Here is a 26094-nt window from a genome sequence, read left to right as displayed (position 1 = left end):
AACAGCCTGGAAGACTTGGACTGAAATGGCCAAGAAGTGTCTTCAACAACGAGACTAGTAGAAGGGCTTTGACGGTAATATAAATCGGTCAAGATGTTACGAAACGACCTTACAAGCCCCTCCGCAAGAGTGTTTACTGGCTAATCCGAAACTAAGCAGGAATGTACATAAAGAGTGTCCACGTCCTCGCTCTTCTCTTGATCTCTTGCAGAATTTTTCATACTCTGGTCTGTCAACCCCCCACGCTTTCAGCCCCTAACCAAATAGATGCAGCCTAACGCGCCTGCAATGGATCCTAAAAACGTACTCGACGAAGCTGAGATTAGAGGCATACTCATCCGTGAGCGGTTTTATAGAGATACAAGCCAATGGAAGAAAATGAGGAAATGCTACCACGCCAACGCCTCATCGACACTGATTGATATATCCTGGTATGATTCCCACGCAAATCTTAGACCGTCTGCATTTGATCTGCCTTGTTCTAAATGGGTCAAAGGTACCGAGGTGATATCGATGGCTTTATTCGCGAGTCAGAAAAGATGGCTGAACACGGGACTGTGGCGATACACACCATTCAGCCCGTAGATATCGCCGTTAAGGGTTCCAAAGCGTTTGCTCAATCGATCGGAACAATTTCCACCAGAATCCAGAAAGACGACACAGCCTACGACTTGGTGGCACACTGTCGCCTTCTATCTCGACTTCAGCAGGTAGACGCGACTGTGGTATCACTCTCTAGCTGGAAGATGTTGTCTATCGAAATGGTCTATGTGCAAGACCAAATCATCCCGATCGTTCCAGCCGCGATCTCTGAGCAACCGGGGTTTCTGGAGTCAGTCGCTAGCAAGCGGAAGAGCTACCGATTTCTGTCGTGGGCGATGGAACAGAAAGGATATAAGATCAATAATGAGCTACCGGGCACTGACCTCTGTGGAAGTGTGAAAGAACTTTTGGACAGGAACGAAGCATGGATCCTTTCCTAGTCAGCCGTCGAGATGGCCAATCTTGTGCGGCATAGGAATTGCAATAAAGGGAGAGAATTATGACTTTCTGGATGACTTCGCTTGAATGTGGAACGTCTTGGAACGAGTGCTTGCTCGGAGGGATTTCTCGGAGTGACTCCTCGGGCCATTTTCCTACACCTTTCCAGCGAGATAGCAAAAGGTGGAATTCAGCGATACCGTAAGATCACGCTCGTCAGAACTAAGGTTGCTGTAAAGATGCCGGCTGCTTGCTTTGCAGAATCTCAACGAGGGCATCCACAAGCCACTTAGTTACTAAAGGAGCGGCTCAGCCTAACAAAGTCCATCACATCGGCCCAATAACCAGCACGTCGTCATTTACAGCAGCTACGTACGACATGGCGACGCCCTCAAGCCTTCAATACACGTCCCTGCCAGCACGAGCGGAAAAGATGGTGGCAGGCCAGCTCTTCCTCTCCGAAGAGGAGATCAGAGACGAAGTTGCCAAATTCGCTCATGTCAAGCCGCGTTCAGAAAACAAAGATGGCGATACGGAAGTTCTAGAAGGAGCGACGTTCACACACCACTTCATCTTGGGGCCGGGTGATGGAGAAGTCATCCGCTGGCACTATGTCGAGACAGGTCCTGCGGATGGTGAAGTGATTGTCTTCCTTCACGGCATTCCTGATGCATGGTATCAGTGGCATATGCAGATGGCCAAACTCTCGGCGACGTTTCGATGCATCGCCCCGGATCTGAAAGGCTATGGGCAGTCTGACAAGAAGCCAGGCGACTACCGCCACGAAGGAGCGGGAGAACAACTCTTCGCCATGCTGCAATTGATCAGCGGTCTCGAGCGATTCAACCTCATCACGCACGACCGCGGCACCGTCCAAGCGGACTTTATCGTCGCAAACCACCCCGACCATGTGCTACGCTATGCGCGTGGTGAGCAGCACCTGTTTCATTTCCACCCTTCCCTGGCGCCCCAGGGCGATCTTTTCATGGATGCCCCTTACAACGGAATCCTGGACGACCCGAGGAAACTCATCGTGTGGGCCCATGCAAGCCTGGGAACAAGACAGCTCCCCCGGCATCAGATTGAGAGAGCGATCCAGGAGTTCTCATACCCAGGCATTTCCCGCGCCGTTCCGCGCTACTTCAACTCATCTTCGTTTCGCTCCGAGTGGCTTCAACGCCGAGGCCGTTTGCTCGCCGCTTGGAAGTGTCCCGTGTTGATTTTACAGGGGTATGAAAGTAAGACTCAGCCCCGGGAGTTTTACGAATCAATCGGACCAGAACATATCCCCAATGCGAAGACTGTTCAAGTCCAATTTATTCCCGGAGGTCACTTTTGGCCTATGGAGTGCCCGAACGAAACAACAGAGGCGTTGGAGAGATTCTTCAAGAGCCCCAGTTGAGGGCTAGACGTGATTTCTTGAGAGCAACAAATGGTCCTAGAAGTGATAATGAGCCGGGTAGTCCTACATTTCCTGATATAGTCAGACAAAAACAACGTCGCGACCTGACTCAACGAGCACCGCTTGAACGGAATGCAAGGTACATAGTGCGTCCTGTATAGGCACATGAGCACAAAATCATGTACATTCCTCTCCACCAGAGCCAAAGCCTGGGCCAGCAATAATAGCAACGTAGTGTTAACCGTGGTTGGCAAAGAAAGCTCACAACGCGCCGTAAGCCCCGCGAAAGGAAAACGCAAACGTCAAGCTTCTACCCGAGAAAAGGACCCGAGAAGACATCGAAATATTCCAATAGATCTCCACCAAACTCGGCGTCAGGGTAGAACGAAAACCAGTCCGACGGATTACTGTTCGTGGTCCCCTGTATATGGGACTGCTCAAGCTCGGGTGCCTCCCAGTGAGAAGTCGTGGCATAATCTTGCTCTGAACCTGTCCCGGCAATTAGGCCGTGGGCCCTAGTGCACGGATTGTGTGAGAGCAAGCTCACGTTGCGATCTCCCAGACCGAAGTCAGAATCGAGATTTGAATGCATGGTGGGCTCGAACACTTGATCGGGCGACAGCACGGCATCCATCGCTGCCGCGACCCCTTGAACGTGCATATGTGCGCTGCTATCAAGAGCGACATTCTTGTCCTGAGTCTGACCCGCGTCCATGCCAACGTTAGTCCTGTTCCTCGGTGACAATGATGATAACGCCGACGACGACGCCGCCGCCGCCGCCACCACCACCACCGCTGCTTGTGCCTGACCGGATACACGGCGAGAGCCCGATGGTGTGTGCGTATCCCCACCGTGTCGGCCACAGTCTTTGCGAGTGTAACGTGCAGGTCGACCCACGCTTGGAGGGGACTTGAACCCTAGTCGTGTTCCGGCCGATGCCGATTCTGACCTGTTTTCGTCTCGACGTTTCGCTACGTTCTCAGGGTGAGCCGTAAACTGCTTCAGCTTATTAGCCAAGGTGTCGAGATTTTGCTTCGGAACGGTAGACATGTCCCAATACTGGATGAATCGATCGTTGGTGGCTTTCAAGACTTCGAATTTCGCCCGTATCATACTTTTCTCCGACTGGTCTTCGGACAACTCTTGTAGCAGCAGATTCGTGGTCGCGGCTAGCCAAGAGGCGCTGGCCACGTATGGGTTGACGTACTGGTAGTGTTTCTCGTGACAGTTCGCGGCAATATTCAGAACGGCCTCGGCAGCATTGCGACATTGTGTGACCTCACGTGTCGCTCCTTGGGACCGTGTGGAGGGTTCTCGCATTGACTTGCAACGTTCATCTTTGTCCGTCGTGTCGAGAAACTTTCGCGCAAACGCTTCAACTACATACGGACGGAGAGCAAGCAGCCTCGCGATCTCCGGCATCATCGCCAACAGGTATATCGAGCTCTGGCTGTGCAGGCTCGCCGAGTCGGTACCTTTTCCGAATGTCCTTGTGCCAAACTCGAGGTACTGCCCTTGGAATTTCAGCTCTGGAGGTAGCAGAATGGTACAGAGCTGGATTGCGTTGAACAAGATTGAACAAATCCACTCTTTGGAGGGTTCTCCGTCTTTGTTGTCGAAGACGACCTTTCCCAGTCCCGAAGCCCGATAGATTCTCTCGCTGGGGTAGGCTAGGTCGTGCGCTTCGGGGTTCAGAGAAGCCATCACAATATACCAAGCTCTGTCGGATTTGTTTCCCGTGGCATGGAGGGTCTTTGATCGTGTGATCAGGTCCGAATCTAGAAAACAACTCCGCTGAGGCTGGCCGCGAAACCATTTCTCATCCTCAGCAGGAAGCAGCACGTAGTTCTGCGTCCAGTCCACGGTCATAGGAATATGTTTGAGATGGTTTGCGAATTGATCCATCTCCCATATAGCCCAGTAGGCGCGCCGCTGCTCTTCCTCCTTGCACCACTGCTCCACATCTGTAGAGCAAGCATTCGGATCCTTGTTTGCGTCCACTGCATACAAATTCAATTCCAGAGCGATCCGTATGCAAAGGCCAAGATGCCTCCACGCTCTCCCACGAACACCCCTGATCAACAGCCCATGAGTCACTAGAATCAGAGCTTGGAGCAAACATAGAGGCGGAGGGTCATCACCACATTCGGTCAGAGCGGCGCCGACGTCGCGCACCGCCTGTTCCATGAAGTCGGATGATGAGAATTGCTCGTACCCAGTCAGGGTCTTTCCACACATATGATTGACTGAAAAAGCAATCATGGCAGTGAGAAGTGCCCTGACAGGTAATTCGGAAGAAGTCTGACTCAGGTCCTCCCAGAAGACTGGCTCTCGGAACAGTCGAAAAGAGGTGAAGGTGGCAAAGAAAGTGTGTACCCTAAAGACGTTAGACAGTTCGGCCAGAACGCGAGAAACAGGAGTGTGAGAAGACATAAGAACCTACATCTGTTTCATCGAGTCCAATGTTATGCCCAAGCCATAGCAGACCCTGAGCACCATGCCTTGTCTGCTCAAGCCGCCGTCTATGGAAGGCGCCGGCAGTCCCGCGCTCTTTGGAGATGAAGATTCGTTCGACACCCGGCAAAGGAAAGATACAGCCTCAAGATGTTCGGAACATCGAAGCGTCTCACAAGTAGGGATTGGCGAGTTCGGCGCTGGATGGGAAGCCTGATGGTGTTCATCGTTCCGAGGCACCCTCACCGCTGGCGTTGTCGCTGTCGCAGTCTCCAGGTCTGAAGATTCTGGGGAATGAAGTTGACTTTCCAACCTGCGTCTCTTGTGAATACTTCCTAGTTTGGGTCCAGGTTTCAGTGTTGATGAGGGATAATTGCAGGGCTGCTCGATATTGCGACAGTTCGAGCAGCAAGGGAGGTCCTTGCTACACCGCACTTTGCGGCTGCGACAAGCATGGCACGCCACATTTGTTCTTCGTTGCCGTTTTGACGCTGGCAGATTCGACATTTACAATTTGAGCTCAGCCTGGCTCGACTGTCTGTGGTCCTCTTGATGCAAAAAGCTGCAGCAAGGCGCCGCGAACACTCTGCCGTGGTGTTGAAGCCCCGGAGCCGATATCCAACCGCCCCACCATGCCTCTTCCTTAATTTATCAATGTCAGGGTTCCTTTTCCCGTCCGCGTGACTTCTCGTATGCACGGGAGTGTGGGAAGTAAAGTCTGGGGACATGGAGGCCCCGCGCCGGCAAACCCAAAGTCCAGCCACGGATTTGTCCAGCGTGGACGGAGGTTCAATACACGCAGTCACGAATTGCACCGAGAAATTCCTCCGGAGCCCATCGTTATGGTCTACGGAGTACGTGTTGGTGGTAACGTCAAGATCACCAAAGTCTCTTCCACGGGGTTTCCCACAAGCGAACCACCTGTTGATTTCAATGGACGTCTCAGCATTGGCTTTTATGGGCTGGTGTCGCCACATATATCCGAGCTGGCATTGGAGCGTACACTGCATGTGTCGATGCCCAGATTCAAGATTTTCCATATCGTTGTCTCCAGTCAGCTTTTTTTATCACAATGGGCGCACTGGGACTGGCCGCCATCGCATCACTTGGGAGAGCGGATGCTCTTCTCTTTTGCCTGGGAAGCGTGCGTTGCCTGGACGTGAACATGATAATCAGCTCTAATCTCGGCATCTTCTAGGTTCTCCTGCTGCCTTTTATCTACTGCGGCTACAACCTATGGCTGCACCCATTGAGGAGGTTCCCTGGGCCGACCAGAGTCAAAATCGCACCTTTCTGGGCCATGAAACATTGGTTGTCAGGCGATAATCTGTGGAGCATCAAAGAGCTTCACGAACAATACGGTCCAGTAGTGAGAATCTCGCCGAACCAGCTCTCATTTTGTAGCAGTGCCAGTTGGAAGGATGTCCATGGTCACAAACCGGGTCGCAAACCCTTTCTTAAGGGAACGTTTTATGAACCCTTTCCCGAGGACATTCATCAAATCGTTTCGGAATCAGATCCTGCCCGCCATGCGGCCATGCGCAAAACTCTTAGCCACGGATTTTCCGCCAGCGCCCTCGGTGGTCAGGAAGATCGTGTTCACCACTTCGTCAATTTACTCGTCGACCAGATCCAAAGGCGCTACACCAAGGTCCCAGGAGACATGACAAAATGGTATAACTACATCACCTTTGATATTATAGGAGAGCTGGCTTTTGGCGAGCCCTTCGGTTGTCTCGAATCTGGTCAGTGATATCCGACAGCTGCTTGAATCTGGCCACTAAATGTCTGCTAACGACAGGTGAATCGCATTACTGGATTGATATCCTCTTTGCTTCGATCAAGAACATCAACTTCATGAGATCGTTTGAGTATTCGCCGTTCTTACGGACTCTGTTGAGGGGCGCACTCAACTTGAAGCTTTTGCCACGCAGAGTCTACGCTCTCAGGGCGAAGATGGCCAATTATGCAAATGAGAAACTCTCAAAGTGAGTATTCGATCCACCCTCTCTTCGTGGGATCACGTTCCTTTGGCTAATGGCGAGGTCCAAGGCGCCTGGCCCACCCTCCCGAAAGGATGGACTTTTTGCACAAGATGATAAGTGAAAGGAAAGAGTGGACTGGCTTTCATTTTGGAGAGCTTCAATCCCAGGCCACTCTCCTAACAATTGCTGGTAGCGAGACCACCGCCACAGCTCTATGTGGTATCACATACTTCTTGTGCCGCGACAGTCGAGCATACAAGAAACTGAGCAACGAAATAAGAGGAGCGTTTGCCGACTATGAGGAGATTACGGGTCGCACCACCGAACACCTTCCGTATCTCAAGGCGGTCATCGACGAGGGCCTCAGACTGTATCCGCCAATCGCCGCCGGCCTGCCCCGGGTCAGTCCTGGAGAGATCGTAGACGGCCACTTCGTTCCAAAAGGCACGATTGTGTCGGTCAACACATGGGTGGCCGGACATGTCGAGGCGAATTTCCACGACGCGTTCGCATTTATCCCCGAACGATGGCTGGATCAAGAGTGCAAGGACGACAAAGATGCCAGTCAGCCTTTCCTCCTCGGAGCCAGAGTTTGCTTGGGCCGCCAGTAAGTCCAATTGACTCAGACGCAACCTTTGTCGTCTTAGAAACACAAAATTAACTTACGAAACCAACATTTAGTCTCGCCCTACTTGAGCTCCGCCTCATTTTGGCCAAAATTATGTGGAAATTTGACATGGAATTGAAGGACGACACCCTGGACTGGGTCAAGATGAATAAGAACTACGTTTTTTGGGAGAAGCCGCCGCTACCTGTGCAGTTCCATCTCCGGAGGTAGCTGGGTCAGAGTATCAGACTAGCTTACCTCATAGATATTTTGACTGCAAGGACGGCGCCTGTAGCCTGAAAACTCGACGTCGTACACGCGGAATACTTGCTCTCAAAGATCATGCATGTGTCGCGTTCAACGTTCAAGACAGTGTACCATCACTGGGCAGCCTTGTAAAGCGACATCCACAGAATTACTTTTCAACTTGCACATAGACATATCGGATAGCATTGTATTTCATCGTTGTGAGTAGTTCGCAACTCCATTATGATATAGTCTACGATATGGCATGCAAGCAGTACTTCAGAGAGATCCACTCTACTCGTGGAGAAATAAATAGATAGTCGAACGACAACAAAATGAACTTAAGGAGAATAAAGCACTTTCTACAAGCACATCCAATGGGAACTTTCAGCTTAACGTCTTCATAGACTGCATGATATCGTACGACATTCAAGATAACATAGTCCTCATCACTTCCCTCTTGTTCGTCTTCTCTCCTCTCCCTCTCACACGCCCTTGTCTGCAACCCCTCGGAGAAAACAGCCTCATTCTGCTGGCTGTACCCGGTGGCGATGGTGGTCACGATGATTCCCATGGTGAGTTCTGGCGTGAAGGTCTTCCAGTGGTGCATCCACCCGGTAGTTCATGGTTTCTTGCACATCCATGATGAAAAAAGATGCGATACAGGCCAACGCACCAAACGGAGCCGCAATGATAAACACGACTCTCAAGGAATCCGCGTAAGCGCTTTTCATAGCCAAGGCGCCTGTAGAAATGATGGAGGATGTGACACCTGGGATTTGAACCAGAGCATCAATCTCCCCGGCTGTAAGTTCTTGAACGAAAGGACGGATCGAATTTGGCGGTAGACCGGCAGCGAGGACAGCCTTGGAAATGTACTTTGGGACTTTGTTGTGCAGTTGATCGGTCACCACTGCAGAGTAGATGGCGATGAAAATGGATGCTCCTACACCTCGGGCGGAGGTCATGACAGCCGTAGCTGTGACAATCAGGTCGTGGGGCGATGAGAGCTGCACGGCTGCAACAACCAGTATAAGCGGGGCCCCAAAACCAATACCTGTCAGTGCTGCAAAGATGACCAGGTTAGTGGAGTGACTAGGCTGTGTGGTTGCCATTCCGACCACACCAGCTGTGAAGACCAGGAAACCCGCAAACATGGGCTCTCGAATAGTCCTGAATCTGGTGCTAAGATATCCCCAGACGATGGTTGAGATGCCGCATGCGATCCAAAAGGGTGTGCCTCGAGCGGTGAGCAGGAAAGGGTCGGTCTCAAAGAGTGCTTTGGTCCTAAACAGAGTGAAAGAGATGTGGTCAGTTTTGGCTCGGTGAGCCTTGGAAGCAGGGAAGGGTACCCACAACGATGGATAGAAGATTACGTATGCGAAGAGCATCAGCCCTTCTACCATGATCAAACCTATGCAGAGAGCGAATGTTCCACCGACATGCATGTCTCCATTGAAAAGACCATGGTGGAGAATTCCAGTGCTGGTACCTTTCCATTCGTATAAGCAAAAGCCCAGAAATCCAACCACGCCCGTGATCAAGGTTGCTAGAACACGGACGTTTGTCCATTTATACAGTTCTCCGCCTAGACCTACCCCTGTCAAAAGCAACGTGAGGCCGACAGTGAGAAGAGCCGAGCCCACAAGATCAATCCGTCCAATCTTCTGCCAGATAGACAGACGATCATATCGGGTATGTCGTTTCGGTGGTCGGTAGCCGACCAGGACGCCAATAGTGCCAGCTCCAAAGAGAGCCATCTCGATCCACTGGAAACATTTAGAAGATCTTGTCAGCCTCGCAGCTATCTGGGGGGAACTTGTACAACTTATACATACGTAGAAGGTTCGCCAGCCATTGCTTTTGTTCGATCTAACAAGAGATCCAATAGACAATGGTCCAATTACGGCGCCCAGGCAGGCCCCGATATTGACAATCGCCTGGGCCACTGGAAGAGCAAATCTGTCAGTCATATACTGTAGCTGCAGAGCATCTCCCTGCTGGGCATCAATGTTCTCTCCGGCAATTCACTTACTTGGTCTCCATTTTCGGGGTAGAATCTCGCTGGGGATGCAATACATCAAGGGAACTGTGGAAAAGCCAAATCCAATCAGAGTCTGGGCGGCAATAATCCTGTAGATATCCTTTGAGCCTGGGGCGATGGCGGTCCCAATGAATGAGATGATATTGGACCCGATGATCAAGGTCTTCCGGATTTGAAAGGTGTCGGCGATGGAGGATAGAAGTGGACATAACACCACCTGCACCACGTTCAGGGAGTTTGCTACCCATGCTTCTGCTGCTTCCCCATTGAGGTCCTCTGCGATATACGAGAGCTGCAACAAATACGTTAGCTATATCCTGGCCAAAAACTGCACTAGAGAGATATAAGAGAGAAGAAATGGAGAGAAAGCAGGACGAAGCTCACCACCGCTGGAGGACCTTGAAGGGCCATCACCTGGACCAAGTACAGGATGAATATGGCGGCCACGGCGACGTATGTGCAGGCATGAAGCTCGGGCTCCTCATCGGCATTGTCATAGACCAAATCGACCGTGTCTGCTGTCACCTGCTCGGCTTCTTCAGTGTGAGACCATTCTTTGTCGCCGCCATGGTTGGCAGTCGCTGATGTGGGCAGAGGAACCTGGACCACACCGAAATTGCCGCTGGCTACTGCAGCCTCTGTGTTCTCGGAACCCATGCTACCTGAACGTGAGAAAGAAAGTATCATGGAACTGCACCGAACGCAAGGCCTGGAGAACTTGCTCAACGACTAGGTTTGCTCTTTATATCGTACCCCAGGGGATCTTCATGCCCCAGGAATCTTCCCCACCCTTTGGAAGTCTCCAGTACTCCGATGGGTTAGACAGGTTCCATGTCCCCAGGGGCGAGATGAGGCCGAAAAGACTCTCCGATTGGTCGCTGAGCTCGATTTTGTGGCATAGGTCCCGCTATCTGGTTGGCTAGTAATAGGGCTTGTGTACAGGGCTATTGTTGTTATGGCTATGCTGTCTTGTTACTGAGGCTTGACTGATAGAATTATGGACTCTTCTAGGTACGAAATAATCTTATGTTGTCTGTCTAAGCTTTCTGGGAGATTAGTGCTTAGATACAGTCCTGAATGCCTACGAATGCGTGGGAAGTCCTGGCTCTCTGGCGAGGCTTAGCCTTACCAGCCTTTGACAGATGCTCATGTCAAGCTACCTAGGTAGCTAGGGGGCAGCCTCGATCACAACACTTTCCCCCTCCAACCAAACTTGACGTGGACTCCAGTCTGTCGCCAAAACCAAGCCGCATCTGTTTTCCATTCTGGCTCCGAAGCCGCCCACTTGACGTCCAGATGCCTCAACACTTGGGGAATGAACTTGCCCATTTCCAGAATTGAGATATTCCTCCCAATGCAAGTTCTGGCACCGTAACCAAACTGGAGCAGTCAGCGTATGCGATTCTAAAGATCACCTCCTCTCGAAAAGGGCACTTACCGCCAGAAAGCTGCGATCCATCGCTTTCAGCTGCTCTGGCGACGCCTCCAACCATCGCTCTGGCCGAAACCTGTTCGCATCGTTGCCAAAGATATCCTTGTCCACATGAATTACCGCGGGATTAGCACTCACATTGGTGCCTCCTGGGAGCTTATATCCGCCAAGGTCGGCCCCTGCTGGAGGCACGCACCTCTCTAGAGGAAACGCCACCCCAGGATGAATCCGTAGAGCTTCTTTCATCACAGCTTGCCTACAAGCGAGCAGGTCAGAGAAAATTTGCGCAATATAGGACTGAATATCCAAAGGACGTCGTACAGATAAGGGAGTTTCAGACACTCCTCATACGTCACAAAGGTAGATAGCTGGTTGTTCTTCTCCGCTTCATCAATCTCTGCGACCAGTTTCTTGTACGTAGACTGGTTTTTCATGAGGTAGTAGAAGACAGCTCTCAGTGAAATTGCAGTTGTATCTGACCCGGCAAGGCTAACTCGCGACTTAGATATACTGAACTCTTCTTTGGAATTCTAGAACGACTTACATATTGTTTGCTAAGTGATTCACCATATCACGGTGTGGGACCTGACCGTCTTTGGCCTCTTTGGCTCGTAGTTGCGCCAGGAAATCGGTTCTGCCGTTTTCCTTCTTTTGATCATCATATCTTTTGATCTCTTCTTCTGTTATCTGGTTGGGATCTTAGCATCCTAGTATACTCAGTAGTGGAGATGGATAGAGTATACATTTAAAAATCGAGCCAGCGGATCAGGCGGTTCGATTCCAAGCCTCTCCAATGTTTTCAGGAGAGTCTTATTACCAACAAGATAAGGATGGAGGTTTGGAAACTGGCCTATAATCTTCGCATACAAGAAGGCAAAATCGAGGTCTGCTATCATGTGGTCGACGTCGTAACGGTTCTCTAAAAACCCGAAGCGCCGTTGAAATGTAATAGAAGCGATCACATCGAATGCGTACCACTGGATCCATGCCCCCAAATCCACGGGCTGGCCTTGCAGTTCGTGCATCGTGTCGATGAAAATCCTAGTGCATTCGTCGGTGTATATCTCGTAGTTCTTCATGTTGGTCATAGAGAAAAGCTGTGCTACCGGTCTCTTGAGGTTTTTGTGATAGGTGGGATCTCGGGTCGTAAACAGACTATCCATAGGCTTGTCCTTGTAATAAGGGGTAAAGACTACGTAGAATTCTGTCTATTGGGACTCGAAATTAGTTAACGGTCAAGATAGTGTGTCCATCCCAACTTGCCTTCAAATAGTCACTCCCAATGCCATAGATCTGGGGGATCGCTGCGGGATCCGAAATGGACACATGATTTGGTCCTACCCTGACCACCGGGCCATATTTGTTGTGTAATTTCCGATATTCGAAGGGTGCCTTGCCACGGTATACCAAAGACAAACGGTACAGTGCTGAGAATCGAGCCAAAAACGGGCCTGGGAGGTCTCGCAGTCCTGCTCTGAGGGCAGTTCGAAGAGCGGAAAATACTAGAATTGCCACCAAAGCCAAGCTTGCAGAGGCTACGAGGCTGATCGCCATGACTTTTGCATACACAGGCGTGAAGTCTCGAAGATGGTTGCAACACGTTTGAGAGTCTGGTCCAAATAGGAGACAGTTGAAAACCAGCTCCTCAGCTCCTGGGATGACCCCAGGTATGGCAGATCCACATGTTGATCTCCACCTGGAGCAGTACCGTGCCGGCTCGTGGGGGATACTTGGACGTCCAGCATGGCTGCATTGCCCCGGACCAATTTCTCGGTCTCATTATTCGGCATAGTATGAGAGGAACCAGAGCCGGCATAAACACGAACCATGAAACCCTCGGTTAGAAACCACGCGACACATCTAAGTCAGTACGTGGCATTTTCAGGCAGTCAATGTGTCTCTTATTCCTGTGATAGACGCCCTCGTGTGGTGCTTGGGCCGGGCTTGACTCCACTCGACAACACGCCTTCCTGGTGCTTTCGGAGGCTCGAATGTCAATGATAACACAAATAAAAAAGGGAATGGTCTGCCTAGCTTCCTCGATGGCCACAATCAGCTTGTCCATGTGATTGTACCACTATATCTAGCTGACGGGATCAGTGCCATGGGAGAAACAAGGGTCATGAATGGTTGCGAAGCAGCTCACTTTGAACCAAACAAAGTAATCATGTCGACAGTCAGTCATGACAAGCGCACTGAACCCATTGTCACCAACCACGGACCTGTCAGAGGCTTCATACAAGATGGCATCCAGCACTTCTTAGGTATCCCGTATGCTGCTCCACCAGTTGGCTCGTTACGCTGGCGGCCGCCAATTTCACCACCATTATGGGTCAAGCCTCTAGATGCGGTAGAATTTGGAAACGTCTGCGCGCAGGACAGTTCGTGCTTTCCGGGCTTTGGCTACACCAGTACTTCCGAGGACTGCCTTTGCCTTAATGTCTGTACACCGACCCACCAGAAAGCTGATGAGAAATTACCCGTCATGGTACTATTCCCTGGCGGAGGGTTCTTCTGCGGCGGTAGCAACGACTACAACCCCTCGTGGCTTGTCATGGACGGGAATGTAGTGTTTGTTTCTTTGAATTATCGACTCGGCATCTTTGGGTTCTTTTCACACCCAGCGATCAATGCGGAGGACCATGCCATCGGTAACTACGGCATCATAGATCAACAGCTCGCCCTCGAATGGGTTCAGAACAATATAGGAGCCTTCGGTGGCGATCGCACCAATGTGACTATTATGGGAGAATCTGCTGGGGGCATCAGCGTCATGACACATATGGCATCACCTCGTTCTGCCGGCCTATTTCACAGAGCAATTGTTCAAAGCGGTGGTTCTCCTCCTACAATTGCGTTTCCCACAGTTGAATCACGGGCGGAACGTGGAACCGCGCTGGCGTCCGCGGCTGGCTGTAGGACACAAACGCCTGCGGAACTGAGGGCTCTTTCGGCAGAGAAGATCTTGGTCACCAACGCCATGCCTTCAGGTGCTTTTGGCACAGGCCAGTATACGGTGGGGTTGATGGAAGATGGGCTCGTTGTTCCAAGCGCACTCCGTGAGAAATTCAGGACCGGAAAGTTCAACCGAGTGCCTCTACTCATCGGTGTCAATCGGGACGAGTTCTCCTGGTTTCAAGGCATGATGGAGTTGACTACCGGACAGATTCTAACGGCCGAGATGTATCCAGCAACACTCACTCTTGCCTTGAAGATGGTTGCCCAATTCGGGATCCTAGGACTGACAATTCCAGACGAGGCAGTCAGTATAATTATACAGCGATACCCTGTCAACTTACACCCTAAACCAAGCCGTACACTTGCTGCGGTCCTCGGAGACACAGGTCTGATCTCAACTGCTGGCCGGCGCACCGCTCGAGTTATCAAACAATTCGTCAGCGACGTTTACACATACGAGTTCGATGTTGCTGACTCGCCCACCGCTTGGCCTGAAGTCTCATTTCCTTACGGATCTGCACATGCTTCAGAGCTCCAATACATTTTTCCACTCTTTTGTGGCGGCGGTGGGAAACCACATCCACTCAACAAGTCCCAGGAGCAACTTGCGAAGCAGATGGTATTCCGTTGGACATCCTTCGCTCGGCATGGAACACCAAACCCGAAGGAGGCCTGGTCGCCCATTGAAACTTATTGGCCTGTATACGACGCTCAAGATGACAATGTTATGTTACTTTGCACGGCAAACTCTCAAGTGATAGATAGATGGGGAGATCGACACCAGTGCGACTTCTGGGATTTATTTTATGTAGATGATTAGCAAGATGAGACTGAGATCGACGATAGACATCCGGCAAATCGTCCTCTGCAAATCTTGCGAATCAGGACCGACAGCATAACTGCGAGTCGTTCTTAAGCGTGTCTTCTTTAGATTGCGGCCTGATACATACGGACGGGTATACAAGTAACTGTGCTTGTGGTGCATCGCAGGTCACCATGGCTTATCCCCAACGACCGTCACCCTGACTCGCGCAAGCCGAGGGTTTAAGCTACAAGAGGTTATGGTATCGTGCTAGGATTTCGCCCCCACGACCAGTGAGTCGGTGGGAGCAAGGGCGGCATCACCCAGTTTCCGAATTCGGTGGCACAGGACGCAGCTGCTTCCCAGCCGACTGCTCCAGTAATTTATACGGGCTTCAGCACGCGTCATTTCTCGAGTCTCCTGTCGGTAGCAGAGAGATTCAGGATCGACGTCCTTGCCAGATTTTCCAGGGCCGCTTTCGGGAAGTGGACGCGCCTCTAACACAGGATGAAGGCAGTACTGCAACGAGTGCTCTCAAGCTCAGTCACTGTCAATGACCAGGTCGTATCAGCCATTGGCAAAGGAATCTTGGTACTGGCGGCGATCGGGCCCCACGATTCCAAAAAGGATGTTGAGTCGATGGCGTCAAAGATCCTCAAAATGAAGTTATGGCCTGATGAAAATGGTGCCAACTGGAAAAAGAGCGTCCAGGACATTGAAGGCGAAGTCCTATGCGTGTCTCAATTCACCCTGTTCGCATCCACCAAGAAGGGGAACAAGCCAGATTTCCACGGTGCAGCTAAGCCCGAAGTTGCGCAGGAGTTGTATAACTACTTCGTGGCTCGGGTCCGTGGTCAGTATCAAGCTGAAAGAGTCAAGGATGGAGTGTTCCAAGCAATGATGCAAGTCAGCCTTGTCAATGATGGACCGGTAACGCTTGAGATTGACACAAGCCCGGCAAAAAAGGAATCAGCGACAAGCACCAAAGAACCGACACCCGCATCGACACCTGCGTCAGAGCCTTCCAGTTGATGTTGTCCCTGAACAACTGGAAAACAAATAGCATTTCTCAAGTCACACCTGTCATCCCGATGTCCTCGTCACAGGAGAGTCTGCATATCATGGTCGACGCAGAGCTTTTGTCTACTTGGGTATTTCACGTGTACCCTGCAATTGTGGACTTGGAAGGACAAGCGCCAAAGTCCCAAGGAGAAGCCCGCTACAACGGAGAGTCCTTGCGTTCATGGTCCCACAGCGATTATTCCCAACAAACCGTTACTCGTATCGACTACGTAACTCGAGAACTCATTCATCTGCTCAGGCACAGCGGGGAAAATGATCCATTCGTCCAGCATGCATAGCTGCCTTTCCTGGCCTAAAGCAGAACACCACTTCGCGGCCATTGGATCTGGTACCAGAAGCCTTATCAAATGCCAATCCCTAAGCTCCGCCAGATCAATAACGATCATCACCGGACAAGTGCCTATCGCTGCCCATGAGGGGTCAAGATACGATCGCCATGCCCCGCAAAGCAGTAAACATTTCTGATATGATGCACGCATCTGCGCGGTCGAGCTACTCGGGAGTCCACGATCACACGCTACAGCTTCCATCGGAATCGAGCTTGCATCAGCCCTTCTCTCCTTTGCTGCCAGCCTCATCTGAACCTCTTCGAGCAGCCGAGACGAGACCATGCCTGGGAAAATCAGAACTGCCGTGAAGGTCGACCTTGACAAGCCGGCGAAAGACCAGCCTTGTCTCCATGTGAGAATCAGTCAAAAGAGCTCTGAAGGGCATAGCTAACAACTGTACAGAATAGATGGCACCCTGACGGTATCTTCTACAAGTTATACCTTGAACCTAGCCCCACTGACCACGATCCCAGTCCCCTTTTGCGGCACAATCAAGAACGGAGAGACCGTCAAGATCGAATGCTTAGATTGGACGGGCGGACAGATCAAGAACAACGACAGTGCAGATGATGTGAAAAATGTCGACTTGACCCAAATCCACTATCTCTCCGGGCCCTTCGAAATCGAAACTGCGGAGCCTGGCGACGTACTGCTCGTCGAGATCCAAGACGTCCAACCATTCCAAGACCACCCATGGGGTTTCACAGGCGTCTTCCACAAGGATAACGGCGGCGGGTTTCTAGATGAGATATATCCAGAGGCGTAAGAAGCCTACAACACCCTTCAACAGCTTACACTGACACAACACAACACAGAGCGAAAGCCATCTGGGACTTCGAAGGCATCTTTTGCTCCTCGCGCCACATCCCAGGTGTCCGCTTCGCCGGCCTCATTCACCCAGGAATTCTCGGCTGTGCACCATCTCATGAGATCCTCGCCGAGTGGAACAGGCGGGAAGCCGAGCTCATCTCGACAACCTCGCTATCCCGCATCGTCGCTCAACCACCTCAACCGCAGAACGTGCATGCGGGATCTGCCGACGACGCGACCAAGGAACGCATCGGCAAGGAAGGCGCCAGGACGATTCCAGGCCGTCCCGAGCACGGCGGCAATTGCGACATCAAGAATCTCTCGCGCGGCAGCAAGGTCTATTTGCCCGTGCACGTCAAGGGCGCCAAATTCTCCGTGGGAGACTTGCATTTCTCGCGTACGTCCGGCATCCGGCCACTCTGGCCGGCCCTGATTTGATGTGATTACGAAGGCTGACGAACTAAATTGACAGAGGGCGATGGCGAGATCTCCTTCTGCGGTGCCATCGAGATCGCCGGCGAAATCACCATCAAGTTCGAAGTCATCAAGGACGGCCAGAAGAAGCTCGGCATGGTCGGCGGCAAGTCGCCAATCTATATACCCGGCCCGGTGCAGCCGCAATTCAGCCCCGGACGCATGATTTACTTCGAAGGGTTCAGTGTCGACGAGAACGGCAAGCAGCACTATCTGGACACTACTGTTGCGTATCGCCAGTCTTGCTTGCGCGTCATCGAGTATCTCAAACGCTTTGGGTACGATGATTACCAGATTTATCTGATGCTGAGCTGCATCCCGATTGAAGGACATGTTGCGGGTATCGTTGATGTGAGTGACCTTAAAACCACCTGCTATGCGCGTGTGAGCTCCTCCTGAACGCGAGCTGACTCGGTCGTCTGCTAGATTCCCAATGCATGCACGACGATTGGCTTGCCCATGGATATCTTCTCGTTCGATATCTCGCCATCAGCAGAACCGAAGAAGCTAGATTTGGGCTCGTGCGCTATGGCCAGCAGCTGAGTGCACCAAGCAACTGAGACATTGGTAGGACGGTGACTTCGAACAACGGAGGACAAGCGCAATGATAGTAATAATCATTGCAAGTTTCAACAGGGAAATTGTACTTGGCGTGTGATTATGGCGGCAGATCAGCGGTTTTACTCGATGCTATTAGCCCTAACCATCACTCTATGCCTTTGTATGAGCCGGGCCTACATGCAAGCCCAGTTGATCAAGACAATGACTGATATGAACTCGTCTGATACAGGCATATTGACGGATCTATGCTACTCTATCTGCTTTTCATGAGCTGAGCATCTCAAGACCAAACATCACTCCTAGTTTCAAGCCCAATGTTATCAGGGTCCAGCCATTGCAATCCTTAGTCCCGTGGAGAAGACTATTGATATGCATGCCCGTCAACCCCACCGCCAGCGCCCAGATGGTTGCGACGTACGAATAAATCAGCCCAACATATCCAAATGCCAGCCGATCTGCTAGAAGTACCCTGAGGCAAGTACGCTCATAGACCGAGGTGTCGGGTTCGGGGTATGCAGACTGAACGAAACCGTCGAAGCTCCTCGGCTTATCCGGCACAGCTTCCTCGGACACACGGGAACAGAGATCTTTCAGGCCTTTCAGAGCAATGCAAAAGAGACTGTCGCGTGACCGGAGACCCTCGTTCAGCCTGCTGAGTCGACTTGTCCGTTCTGGCCTCACAGATCGGGAGAGTGCAAGTTTCAACGCTTCACGGAGGACATGTGCATCTGACACGTACACCATCGCTCGTCCTTGCGCAGGTTCGAAGCAAAGCCGCTCAAAGGCCTCCAGCACATCCGACTTTCGACCTATTTCGGCATAGAATGCGGGTGTCATGACCTTGACCTCGACCTCAATGTTTTCTGGTCGTTTATCGTCGAACTTTTGGGCGCTGCTCTCGATGAGCACGGACTTGCCTCGTTGGTCGCCAGCAGCTGGACAGTAGTTGATGCTGCGTCTTGAAGTATCTGCTAACCTATGCATGAAGCCGCGGAAGAAGGACTCGAGCTTCGCCTCCTCGGCCGTCTCGGTCCGTCCAATACTGCTTTGGAGCACTTCGGGTCGATAGAATAACTGTAACTTCTTGACCCATAGGACGCGTGCTTGTCGCAGGATACGTGGACTCGTCATCAAGCCGACCCACCACCATCGGGCGACGAAGAAGAGACATTGTACGGCTGTCATCTTAGACGGGTCAATGCCTGGCTGAGTGGAGAAGACTCTTGCTACTATCTTAGGCTTTCCATCCGGCGCATTCAAGACGATATTGTTGTCGATACTAGTCGCCGTGCCAGACTCGAAAGGGTCAGTAGCTGCAAGACTGTATGAGCCGTCACGGTCGTTGAAGGGTGAGACATGGAAATCCTTCTCCCAGTGATTCTTGAATTTCGACGACTCCAGATCCTCGCCGTTGGGATTGCGTGCTAGAAAGTATGTTCGCCGCTCGTCGAACGTATTGTTGACTTCGAGTATCATTGCGCCCAAACGTTTGTTGTCGTCGTAGAGATACCAGAATGACACGGGATTGAATGAGAAGCCACAAAATCTGGGCGCCGTGACAAGGTACGCGTAAGGGTAGTCCTCTGATGAGACGTCCTGAGTCTTTAGGAAGTCTTGAAGTTTGCCTTGCAGCCCGCCAGAGTGCTGACATCTTTCCAGGTAATCTTCGGCATTTATCGAGAACCATTTCTTTCCCAATCTTGATGCCTCGGTGGAAAGATCGGAAGACAGAATCGAACTTGCAGAGCCACGCCAACCGATCGGTACCCCAACTAGCAAGTAAGAGTAGGAGAATGAGTGTTTCGTGGGAAAGAGCCGAGTATGAGTCGTGAGGCACTCGAAGATCCTCGGCCCAAATCCATGACTTAGAAGTACTTCCTCATCAACGCCCGTGTCCTCTGTCTGAGCGCTAAAGGATAGAGTGTAACACCAGACTCCTCGGGCAATGCAGAGTGCTGCTGCGCAGGCGAAATATTCATTCGTAGCAAGCCATGATAGCCTCGACAGGATGTACTCCGGGTTGATGAGCACGAGAATGAAGGAGACCGCTTTCAGATTCCTGACAGTGCCCTTGGGCAGGAGGTGCATGCAGTACTGTGTCAGCCTGCCCATATTCGAGCCAAACCCTGTGGAGACCGCTGAGCTGCTGAGTTGAGATCTCGAATTGCGAAGAGTTTGAAGTACGACGCCCTCGGGAAGAGTGCCATGGCTTCTTATCTGTTGTTTCAGCAGTCCAAACGAAGTTTCAGGTTGACAGTGACTCCTGATACCCTGTTGCAGTGAATGCGAAGTCGCTTTCCCAGATAAACAGCGGTCCTAGGCTAGACAAGAGGTAGATCCGCAACGGCACCAGGGACCTGATTTCCTCTTATCCTGGAGTGTTGACGTCAACATATAGAAAATAGGCTGTCTGACGAAGGGCTCGCGAGCAGTCCTGGCCCGAAACTTGAGCACATTGGCGTCATACAACGTTGAATTTCGTTAGCCGCACACTGCCGCATAAGGCTTGCGGAATAAGGGGGGAGTGCCCATGTATCTGTAGGTATTGTTTATAGCATCACATCCGCTTGTTACTTTGCCGAGTGTAAGCTTCAAAGCTGAATGCTCTATGACAGCACTGACAGCTCTGAATTCCTCACCCGGGTGCAATAGGTTCCCAATATGCGGCTACTGTCAAACCCTTTGTATCGGCAGAAACCGAATAGAGGGGCCATTTTGTTGCCTGGCCTTTGAGAAGAACACGAGAACCAGGACGAAGGCCATTCAAGTCAGAGTCGCCGCCCATGCCTGCCTTCCGTTGCTGGTCTGGAAGAAGCCATTGCGATCCAGTCTCATCAATAACAACACCAAACCGCCCACTGCTATCAACTCGCACTTGAGAAACTGTGATGCTTATTCCTGGGAAGCCTGTAGATAAAGAGTCTTGCGCAGAGACGCCAAGCACCCACCTCCTCACCAGTTCCGCGCTCCCGCCAGTAATGTACTCCCGTTTTCCTTTCCGGCGAGAAGGAGAAAAGATATCCGGTAGCACAGATTTGGATCCTAGTTGCGCAGATTGGCCCTCTTCTGACTCGACCTTGAAGACCGCTCTGGCTGCGAACGAGGTGGGAGCATTCCCTGGGACGGGAGCTCTGAAACGGACAGCATTCGCCGATTGTTCCGCTTGTGTTGCAGTATTGGCACAATCCTCCAAGTCAGACTGTGAGGCCGGTGAAAGCGCTCCATCTCGATCTTCGTCTTCGTCTCCATATTCAGGAGAAGAAGATATCGTGATGGTCTCGACAGTCTTCGGTCGATGATGAGAAAGCTTGCGCTTCTTTGCAAAGGGTCTGAGCGCACTATTTCGATGCAACAGAGGAGATCCGGGCTCAGGCTCGTCCGCTATATCAATCAGATCCCTGTTTTGGGCAGTGATATGACCCTTTGAGACAGTCGGCGATTCTGCTTCGTCCTCAAAACTGGTATCGATCTCGTCTTTCCCGATGCTTGGCTTCTGAAATCGTGGAGTAGTACCATATGAAGGTGTCGAGGAAAGTGGCTGAGTCGGGCGCGAGCTCTGGAAAGGGGTTCTGCGCGTCGAGGCGAAAGCAGGTGACTTCGAGGCGGAAGAGGAGGAAGGAGGAAGGAAACGTTTGGCCTGTAGAGGGGTCTGTCAAGCCATTAGACCGCGTCCCGTCTTACCGTCAGAAAGCAATACATTATCGTTTGTTGACATCCTTCATCTTGTCCCTGTAACCAAAACCTGCATGGCAGAAGATCACTGGCTTCGGACAATGGAGTGAGCGCGCCACAAGGGAATTGAAGGAATTCTGAACTCGGGCGCAGGAGGAAGTCTCCGTCATAGTTGACAATATGCGAGCCTCATGATTGGTCAGCCTCGCAGGTCGCAGCCTCGTCATCGGGCATGCGCCGTGGCCTTCTTCCGAGCAGATCATTCCCATTCTCTCATTTTTCAGCCTAATAACACATCTTGCCTAAGTCCATCAGGCTATCTCGCAGCATGATACATAGTACATGCTACCGAACTCAAGGGTTCCCCGCAACCCCCTCTCGAGACAGAGGAAACTTGCGGCTGTCGCATATGGTGGTTCGGCTTTGAGGCAGCCATAACCGGGCAGACACAGGTATCTCGATTGCCTCGATAACCGTTGGGAACCACGGCACAATGTCCGACAACGGTACTGGGGTTTAGCATCCCATCAGGAGTATAAAAGGAGTGATGGCGTACTTGGATGATGAGGTCGAGCTACTCCTTCTCTACCACAATCGGCAAGTCGCTCTACAGTTCAAGCATGCTTCCAATATTCTTCCTTTCGAGCATCGTCTCATCCGTCACCGCCTATGTGGTGAACAACGGCTCCACTTGCTATGTCTACCCGGAGTCCTTGACGCATTTTGGGCAGCCGGTTGACGACACGCCATCTATCTTGCAAGCTTTCGAGCTCTGCGGCACTAATGGATCGGTGATTCTCACCAACAATACATTCCACGTCAACCAGGTGATGAACACAACTGGATTGACGAACTGCGACGTTGAACTCCATGGTGAAATGGTATGGAGCGATAACATTCCGTACTGGTTAGGCCACAGCTACTCGGTAACCTACGCCAATCTGTCGACAGCATGGTTCTTTGGTGGAGAGAATGTAACCTTCAGAGGCTTTGGCAGTGGGAGATTCGATGGAAATGGTGACCTACCTAGTATCCCAGGGTCGAGGCATGGGCTGAGGCTGATCATGATCAATAGGCCAAGCATGGTACGACGAAAATCGTAACAACAGCAACCAACCAGGTCGGCCTATCGCCTTCACGATTCTCAACGCTAAGAACCTCTGGATGGACGGCGTAACATGGAGTCAAGCACAGTTTTGGCATTCATTCATTTCCCATTCTCAGAATGTGACCATGTCAAACATTTACATGAACTCCACGAGCAACAACGAATGGTTCACTGTCAACACCGACGGCACCGATACCTGGAATTCCAGAGACGTTTTCTTCTACAATTGGACTGTACAAGGAGGTAAGTGCCGAAAGCCCTGCAGTGCAGCGGCGTACCAGGGTGGCCCAAGGCTACGGGCTTCTCTGACATTGTACTGACCTTGACCCGCGCAGGCGACGACTGTATTGCAATCAAAGGGAACAGCACCAACATCATATCCAAGAACATCACCTGCTATCGTACCCATGGCATGCCCATTGGCTCCGTAGGTCAGGATCCGACCCATCCCGACTTTGTGCGTGACATAGTCTACGAGGATGTCCATCTCATCAACTCGACGAATGGCGCATGGATCAAAGCCTGGCAAGGTCGATCGTCATCCGTCACCACTAACGGAGACTCCGGTGGTGGTGGCGGAGGCTTCATCAACAATGTGACCTACCGGAACTTCAGGATCGAGAACGTAGGTCAACCTATCAGCGTAACTCAGTGCGTGTACGGGCACGATCCCAGCATCTGCGATACTAGCAAAGTACGTTTGACTGTCCTTACGTCTACTGTCTTGCTACCGGAAAGCTGACACAAGGGTCCTCAAAAAGCTACAAATCTCCAACGTTACCTGGGAGAACATAACCGGGACATCTCACTTTGACGTCGCCTCGATCATCCACTGCTCCCCGTTGGTGCCTTGTCCCGGTATGAAGTTCATCGATGTCAATATCACTACGGTCAATGCGTCGTTGGGAAAGGCTAGCCTGCCTCAGGTGAATCTTTGTGCGAACATGATCGATCAGAATGCGACAGGCGACCAAGCAACTGGCATTCCCTGTCATGGCTTCGCGCCAAACGACATGCCCAATGTACTTTACCGCAATTGGCCAGAGCTTCTCAAGGAAGTCATCCTCAGCGTCATTGTTCCCGAGGCGCAACGGAACAACTGTTTGCATCCAGGACCCGACGCAGCAGCTGCTGGCTGTGATCCGCCGCCGTATTAGGAAGGCTTGATATCCCCATGAGAAGGAAGCCGAGTGGGTCGTACGGAGTACTGCGTTAACGGTTACCTTACCTTGGGTTTCTCGAAAGTCTTTCTAGATCTAGCAGCACTCAGCTCCTCAGGATCCAATAAGACAGTTGAGTTCACTGAAAATAATAGTGTCTGTGATGGACCACCTTGCGGGCAACAGAAGCTTTTGAGAATACTTACCCGCTGGCATGCCAATACACCAAAAGTGATCGTTGTCTTACTTGGTCCTGTCAAATCTTCTTAACCAGCAAATCCACCTTACTCTTTAATTCCCACGGCGGTCCTCATATCTCTCTAGCTCTGAGCGTAAAACGTCCAAGCATGTGAAGCAAAGCTCCTCTGCTGAGTCTCCAAGCAAGTCATGAAGGTGTTGTCATCAATCTAGGTAGGGGTGCTCTTCCCAGCAGCAACAGCATTATCTATCAGGTAGCGACTGATATCCTCGTGGTACTTGAAGACTCCGCGTTGGGGTAGATTGCATTGGCTCTTTAACAGCCTGGTGCTCATCACCCGTCGATCACCGATAGTAATCAAAAGCCTCGTTCACCTTCGAGCTCAACGTCACACAAGACAAGCGACTCCGAAACTTCGCAGGCGGATCGCCCCTCACCCGAACACAAGCTGGATATCTCTGATCACAACCTGACCAATATACGACCATCCAAGCTGGCCGCCTGACTACAGTTGGTAATGCTAAGCGACCGAGTACCGAACAACCAGTTGTTCGGTGGGAAATGGGGGGCTGCAAAGACATTCCCCAGCCTGATCGGCCCTCAAGGCCAATCGCCTTGCGTCACTCCCTCAATCCTTGCGATGGTGCAATATCTCACCTACCACGCGGCTGGAGGTAACGATGTGAAGGCCCGTTAATAATCGGCATCGCCCTGAGAGATGCACTTTTTGACTTCTGAAATTCTCTTCTGTCAGGCTTCCTGTAAGGAGAAGCAAAATACCAAAATGGCCGAAGACCCCAAATCCGCCATTGAAGATACGCCCAGCAATGACTATCGGAACAGGCTAGGAAGCGAAGTTGCCATTGGCATCGACGACTTGAGCGCCATCCCAAAAGGCACCATTGATCCTGTCTATGAAGCCAAAGCAAGAGTCCTCAACCGCGCCATTCAAGACATAGGCATGGGATGGTATCAGTGGCAGCTCTTCATCGTCGTCGGCTTCGGCTGGGCCAGCGACGTAAGTATGCTGTTCTTTCTCGCCTCTTGGAAGGCTGTGTGCCATTCAAGCACGCGTCCCTCTGCTGTGTTCCTGTTCTACATTATTAAAGTCTGTCTGACCCCAACATGCAGAATCTCTGGCCCATCATCACGTCTCTTATCTTCACGCCCATCACCAACGAATTCAGCCCGACCAGGCCGCCGTTATTGACCCTGGCCCAGAACATAGGCCTCCTCGCCGGTGCCATGTTTTGGGGGTTTGGCTGCGACATCTTTGGACGCCGCTGGGGCTTCAACTTGACCCTCGGCATCACGAGCGTTTTCGGCCTCATCGCCGCCAGCTCGCCCAATTTCGCGGCCATCGGCTGCTTCGCTGCTCTCTGGTCTTTTGGCGTGGGCGGCAACCTCCCTGTCGACTCTGCGATTTTCCTCGAATTCCTCCCCGGTTCTCATCAGTACCTCCTGACAGTCTTGTCCGTAGATTGGGCCTTGGCCCAGCTGCTGGCAACACTGATCGCTTGGCCGATCCTGGGCAACTTGACCTGTCAAGAGGACGAAGTCTGCACGCGCTCGAAGAACATGGGATGGCGGTATTTCGTGATAGCCATGGGCGGCATCGCCATGGTAATGTTCTTCATCCGTTTTGTCCTATTCACCATTGTAAGTCATGCGTGGTCATGTTGTTGCTCTTGCTTTCTCTCTTCTCCTCTCTTTCTCTCTTCTCCTCTCTTTCTCTCTTCTCCTCTCTTTCTCTCTTCTCCTCTCTTTCTCTCTTCTCCTCTCTTTC

At 51.6% G+C, this 26094-nt stretch overlaps 13 protein-coding genes across 13 annotated transcripts in view; 8 read left to right on the top strand and 5 right to left on the bottom strand.

Moving 5' to 3' along the window:
* Positions 1–288: 288 nt before the first annotated feature.
* Positions 289–983, top strand: PV05_01408 (uncharacterized protein; the record flags this gene model as incomplete). The annotated part of the gene is made up of 2 exons (XM_013466393.1): positions 289–431; positions 497–983. 2 exons carry the CDS (start codon positions 289–291, stop codon positions 981–983), a joined length of 630 nt encoding a protein of 209 aa, XP_013321847.1.
* A 377-nt stretch (positions 984–1360) lies between these two features.
* PV05_01407 (uncharacterized protein) lies at positions 1361–2383 on the top strand (the record flags this gene model as incomplete). The annotated part of the gene is made up of 1 exon (XM_013466392.1): positions 1361–2383. One exon carries the CDS (start codon positions 1361–1363, stop codon positions 2381–2383), a length of 1023 nt encoding a protein of 340 aa, XP_013321846.1.
* A 310-nt stretch (positions 2384–2693) lies between these two features.
* On the bottom strand, positions 2694–4646 carry PV05_01406 (uncharacterized protein; the record flags this gene model as incomplete). Its single annotated transcript, XM_013466391.1, has 1 exon — positions 2694–4646. One exon carries the CDS (start codon positions 4644–4646, stop codon positions 2694–2696), a length of 1953 nt encoding a protein of 650 aa, XP_013321845.1.
* Positions 4647–6375: 1729 nt separating this feature from the next.
* Positions 6376–7661, top strand: PV05_01405 (uncharacterized protein; the record flags this gene model as incomplete). The annotated part of the gene is made up of 4 exons (XM_013466390.1): positions 6376–6583; positions 6640–6826; positions 6891–7430; positions 7505–7661. The coding sequence occupies 4 exons, from the start codon at positions 6376–6378 to the stop codon at positions 7659–7661; spliced, it is 1092 nt and encodes a 363-aa protein (XP_013321844.1).
* A 539-nt stretch (positions 7662–8200) lies between these two features.
* PV05_01404 (uncharacterized protein) lies at positions 8201–10377 on the bottom strand (the record flags this gene model as incomplete). The annotated part of the gene is made up of 4 exons (XM_013466389.1): positions 8201–9445; positions 9515–9624; positions 9712–10012; positions 10105–10377. The coding sequence occupies 4 exons, from the start codon at positions 10375–10377 to the stop codon at positions 8201–8203; spliced, it is 1929 nt and encodes a 642-aa protein (XP_013321843.1).
* Positions 10378–10905: 528 nt separating this feature from the next.
* PV05_01403 (uncharacterized protein) lies at positions 10906–12942 on the bottom strand (the record flags this gene model as incomplete). Its single annotated transcript, XM_013466388.1, has 7 exons — positions 10906–11100; positions 11159–11408; positions 11504–11641; positions 11697–11839; positions 11896–12360; positions 12494–12654; positions 12720–12942. 7 exons carry the CDS (start codon positions 12940–12942, stop codon positions 10906–10908), a joined length of 1575 nt encoding a protein of 524 aa, XP_013321842.1.
* Positions 12943–13319: 377 nt separating this feature from the next.
* On the top strand, positions 13320–14930 carry PV05_01402 (uncharacterized protein; the record flags this gene model as incomplete). Its single annotated transcript, XM_013466387.1, has 1 exon — positions 13320–14930. One exon carries the CDS (start codon positions 13320–13322, stop codon positions 14928–14930), a length of 1611 nt encoding a protein of 536 aa, XP_013321841.1.
* A 489-nt stretch (positions 14931–15419) lies between these two features.
* Positions 15420–15944, top strand: PV05_01401 (D-tyrosyl-tRNA(Tyr) deacylase; the record flags this gene model as incomplete). Its single annotated transcript, XM_013466386.1, has 1 exon — positions 15420–15944. The coding sequence occupies one exon, from the start codon at positions 15420–15422 to the stop codon at positions 15942–15944; it is 525 nt and encodes a 174-aa protein (XP_013321840.1).
* A 660-nt stretch (positions 15945–16604) lies between these two features.
* Positions 16605–18151, top strand: PV05_01400 (uncharacterized protein; the record flags this gene model as incomplete). Its single annotated transcript, XM_013466385.1, has 6 exons — positions 16605–16676; positions 16727–16745; positions 16798–17086; positions 17140–17531; positions 17607–17959; positions 18035–18151. The coding sequence occupies 6 exons, from the start codon at positions 16605–16607 to the stop codon at positions 18149–18151; spliced, it is 1242 nt and encodes a 413-aa protein (XP_013321839.1).
* Positions 18152–18433: 282 nt separating this feature from the next.
* PV05_01399 (uncharacterized protein) lies at positions 18434–20281 on the bottom strand (the record flags this gene model as incomplete). Its single annotated transcript, XM_013466384.1, has 1 exon — positions 18434–20281. One exon carries the CDS (start codon positions 20279–20281, stop codon positions 18434–18436), a length of 1848 nt encoding a protein of 615 aa, XP_013321838.1.
* Positions 20282–20697: 416 nt separating this feature from the next.
* On the bottom strand, positions 20698–21954 carry PV05_01398 (uncharacterized protein). The gene is made up of 2 exons (XM_013466383.1): positions 21867–21954; positions 20698–21818 (listed from the first exon to the last, which is right to left on the bottom strand). Exons 1-2 carry the CDS (start codon positions 21882–21884, stop codon positions 20805–20807), a joined length of 1032 nt encoding a protein of 343 aa, XP_013321837.1. The 5' UTR covers positions 21885–21954; the 3' UTR covers positions 20698–20804.
* Positions 21955–22461: 507 nt separating this feature from the next.
* On the top strand, positions 22462–24253 carry PV05_01397 (uncharacterized protein; the record flags this gene model as incomplete). The annotated part of the gene is made up of 4 exons (XM_013466382.1): positions 22462–22858; positions 22917–23192; positions 23285–23643; positions 23711–24253. 4 exons carry the CDS (start codon positions 22462–22464, stop codon positions 24104–24106), a joined length of 1428 nt encoding a protein of 475 aa, XP_013321836.1. The 3' UTR covers positions 24107–24253.
* Positions 24254–25019: 766 nt separating this feature from the next.
* Positions 25020–26094, top strand: part of PV05_01396 (uncharacterized protein) — a 2535-nt gene continuing 1460 nt past the window's right edge. Inside the window, exons 1-2 of the mRNA XM_013466381.1 lie at positions 25020–25326; positions 25440–25967. Coding sequence (XP_013321835.1) covers positions 25027–25326; positions 25440–25967 — 828 coding nt within the window. The 5' untranslated portion in view covers positions 25020–25026. The remainder of the gene's footprint in view (positions 25327–25439; positions 25968–26094) is intronic.

The sequence above is a fragment of the Exophiala xenobiotica genome (genome assembly GCF_000835505.1).
Source record: "Exophiala xenobiotica strain CBS 118157 unplaced genomic scaffold supercont1.1, whole genome shotgun sequence".
NCBI lineage: Eukaryota > Fungi > Ascomycota > Eurotiomycetes > Chaetothyriales > Herpotrichiellaceae > Exophiala > Exophiala xenobiotica.
This window is presented reverse-complemented; position numbering and strand designations above follow the sequence as displayed.